Source organism: Terrapene carolina, unplaced genomic scaffold, assembly GCF_002925995.2.
Source record: "Terrapene carolina triunguis isolate 2854851 unplaced genomic scaffold, T_m_triunguis-2.0 Scaffold30394, whole genome shotgun sequence".
NCBI lineage: Eukaryota > Metazoa > Chordata > Testudines > Emydidae > Terrapene > Terrapene triunguis.
The window spans coordinates 6201-9937 of record NW_020694745.1 but is presented as its reverse complement, the minus strand read 5'-3'; the positions used below and the strand labels follow the sequence as shown (position 1 = coordinate 9937).

Genomic DNA, 3737 nt, shown 5'->3' with positions numbered 1-3737 from the left:
GGATGAGGGTGGAGGCTGTCTCTCCTCCGAGGATACATTGCAGCTGACAGCGAGCTAAAAACAGCGGTGTAGCCATTGGCTGTCTAATATGAGCCTTCAGCAATGTCCCCACAGTTCTATTTAGCACATTAGCACACGTCTGTTCCCAGATGCAGTGTAGATGCTCCCTGCACAGAGTTTCCTGGTTCCAGAGGCTGTTGCATGGACACAGGCTGGCCGAGCCCAGGACTGGGGGGTGCTGGGGATGTCCTCACCAAACTGAGGGAAATTTAACACTGCTGGAGATGAGCCCCCCTCCCCCCCCCCGCACAAAGCAGTGGCAGGAAGTGGTTTAGAAACACATGCCCTCACAAATCACAGTGTCCCCCCATAAATTCCCAGCAAGTGGCTAGCTTCCCCCCGGCCCCCGTGACTCCCAGCACATGGGCCAGGCCTTCGTATTCACAGACCCCACGAGTCACCTCTTCAGGTGCAGGAAGTTTATTAGATGCCAGCAGGTGCCCAGGGGTCTGGATGCTCCAGGTCTCACAGAGGGGTGCAGGGGAGTTGGGAAGGGGGGCCTGGGGGGCCTGTGTTCCCAGACATCACAGAGGGCCGTAGTCCTGGCGGGGCAGAATCATGTGGGAGAGCCATAGATCAGAGGAGCTGTAGATGGGGGGGATTGTGACTCCCAGGTTTGTCCCCTTCTCACCCACTCTCTGCTGGGGCTCAGTGCAGGTCTGCGATGTGGAGATTCCCTCCCACGCCAGCCACAGCCACCACCCGCCCACCGGGTGCTACTGCCACAGCCTGCACCGGTTTGTTGGGCAGCAGGATCTCGCCGAGCACCTGGAGACAAAGAGCATGTCACCCAGGACTAAGCACCCTGCTGCCATGGCTCACACCACCCAATCCCTGGCCTTCCTCTGCCCCACCCCTCCATTCTTGCTCACCTCCCCAACCTCCCTGCTGTCCTTGCTCACCCCACCCCTCCAACCACTCCCTCCCCTGCCCTGCTCCCCTGGCTCATACCACCCAAGGGCCCCAAACATCCCCCATCCTGTTCCCTGGCTCACATTGACCCCCTGTCCCCAAGGTGTAACCCAGTTCCATTAGCTCTCACTGTCATCCCCCCAAGTGGGGAATGCCTACTCCCCCTTTACTCCCAAGCAGGGGTACACAGTCTCACCTGGTTAGTGCCAGTGTGGATCGCGCTGGCTCCACTGGTGCCGCTGCCCCCAGCCACCACTATGTCCTGGTCACAGAACCGAGCTGCATAGAGGAACTGGCCCTGTGTGGGGCCCCCAGGAAAGGGGAGGTTCTTCTGCAGTTGGGATGTCCGTAGATCCCAGAGCTGAAGTGCATTGTGGGGCACCCAGGAGCCAGTGAGCACGCGGTTACCCTGGGGGGAAAGGAGTCAGGCTCAGATATGGTGCTTTATCTCTCCCCTGGGGCAGGCAGGAGCTGGTACCAGAGCATAGTTACGCTACGTGGGTAAAGGTTACTTCTCCAGTGGGGCTAGGGTATTGGGGGGCAGGTGACCCTGGTCCCAGAGCTATTGGTTCAGGGTCAGCACAGACCAGCCCTGGCCAGGACTTTGCATGCCCACACAGTGTAACTCATGCCCCCTGTCACCTCCCACATCTCACCTGGATGTCGAGGCCTGGGCCACAGATGTGAGGCCCATTGATCACTCTTTGAGCCTCCTTTGCTATCCGCTTGTCCCAGATCTAGGCACAGATAAGAGACAGGTAACAATGGTAGCATCCAGAACCCCTCCCCATTAGCCAAAGGCCACAGACACAGCCCCCTCCCTTTCCTCCTGCTACCCCTCCATCCATACCCACCCATAATGCAGGGCCTGACCTTCACACAGTCATCCCAGCCAGCTGTCAGGAACATATGGCGCTCTCCAGGGTGAAAACGGAGGGCAAAGATGCGGCGCGAGTGCCCACTGCTTGGTGTCACATCACCAGTCATGAAGTCAGGAGCCTGCAAAATGTGGAACAGCTGTGGGGAAGGGAAGCAGAATCTGGGTCATGGGGTGATTGGGACACACAGCTGGGAGCAGGGGCAACACACACACACCCCAACTCCAGGCATGGCTCTTCCCCAAGACAGAACACCCCATCCTTGCTGCCCACCCACACTCCAGATAGAGCCCTCCCCTCATACGTGCTGCCTGCACCCTTTTCTGGCATGCCCCTCTCCACTCACCTGGTTGGTGTGGCTGTCATAGAGCCGAATATGTCGGTCCTTGCCAGCTGTGGCATAGGTGCTGCCGTCCATGCAGAAATCCATGGCATTGATCTCATTCTCCTTCTCTGGGGTGGGACAGACATGGGGAGAGCAACCAGCAAGGGCTGTTACCCCAGCAACAAGGACAAAGGTGAGGAAGGGATTCCCCCAGCTCACCGACCCCCCACACCATAGGGCCAGGGCTCCTGGCCCTTTCCTTGGAGAAGAGATCCCTTGCAACCCTTCCCTTGGAGAGAAGAGGGAAAGGCCCATCCGCCAGGCACATGGTGACAAGGTACCCTATGGAATGTCTCCCAATACCTGTCACTGTTGCCAGCAGTGTCTCCGAGTCCATGCTGTAGAGAGAGATGATGCCATCAGCCCCCACAGCCAGGAGCAGGCTGGGTCTGCCCGGGTGGTAGGCCAAGGCAGTGATCGCGTGGCGCGTACGGTGTCCTCGGAAAAGGGACGAGTGCAGGGAGGCTGTGGCCACGTTCACAATCTGAGCGTGAGGGGGAAAACGGAGAATGGGATGGATGATGCGACAGGAACAGTGTTACATCCACCTCCGGTACCCCCTCCAACCCTGTCCCGGTACCCACGTGGCCCAAATCCTCCACCCTCCCCCCCCCCCCGGTCCCCCCCAACCCCCCCGTCCCCCCCCCCCCCTGTTACCCTCCAACCTCCCCTCCCCCCGGTACCGCCCCATAGGCCCCTTCTCCCCCCGGTACCTGCACGGCCCCGTTGCCGAACCCGGCTGCCAGGCACCGCCCGGCCGGGGCGAAGCGGAGGCTGTAGATCCCGTGTGGGTCGCTGCTGAGTGGCAGCTGGTGCCGGATGCGGAGCTGTGCGGGGCCCCGGGCCGCCTCCTCCCGCTCCCTGCCGCGCGACTCCAGCAGTGCCCGCTCCAGCCGCCGCCGCGCCATGGCGGCTCCCTCCCCCCCCCACGGGGCGGTTACCGGGGTCGCGGGGCGACGGGCAGGGGCGGGGGGGGCAGTTACCGGGGTCACGGGGGCGGTTACCGGCGTCGCGGGGCGACGGGCAGGGGCGAGGGGGGCAGTTACCGGGGTCACGGGGGCAGTTACCGGGGCCGCGGGGCGACGGGCAGAGCGGGGGGGGCTGGTTTCCGTGGTTACGAGGGTCCCCCTCCCCTTTGTGTCGCTTCCACCGGGTCCCGGGGTTGAGTCAAAGTGTTTCCATGGCAACAGTTTCCGGAGCCAGCCTGCTCTGATTGGCGGAGCCAGCCTTCCTTCACGAGGATTGGTCGAGTGCTGAGCCCCGCCCCATGTTCTTCTGATTGGCGGAAGGATCCGAAGCGGCGCTGCGATTGGCCCGAAAGTCCCGTGTCCAAGGGGGGGCGCGAGGCCACGATTCAGTCCCGGGATCCCATCGATGGGGACCCACACGGGGTCAGAGGTCGCGGCCATAGGCCTCGTTATTACAGGGGGGTGTATGGGGGGTAAGAGGGGGAAGGGGGTGTATGGGGGTAAGGGGGGCAGGGGCTGTATGGGGGTTAGAGG

General features: G+C 62.1%; 1 protein-coding gene across 1 annotated transcript; it reads right to left on the bottom strand.

Moving 5' to 3' along the window:
• Nucleotides 1-455: 455 nt before the first annotated feature.
• LOC112125829 lies at nucleotides 456-3143 on the bottom strand. Its single transcript, XM_026662795.2, has 7 exons — nucleotides 2949-3143; nucleotides 2539-2719; nucleotides 2197-2303; nucleotides 1846-1989; nucleotides 1629-1709; nucleotides 1169-1381; nucleotides 456-828 (listed from the first exon to the last, which is right to left on the bottom strand). Exons 1-7 carry the CDS (start codon nucleotides 3141-3143, stop codon nucleotides 709-711), a joined length of 1041 nt encoding a protein of 346 aa, XP_026518580.1. The 3' UTR covers nucleotides 456-708.
• Between the last annotated feature and the right edge of the window lie 594 nt (nucleotides 3144-3737).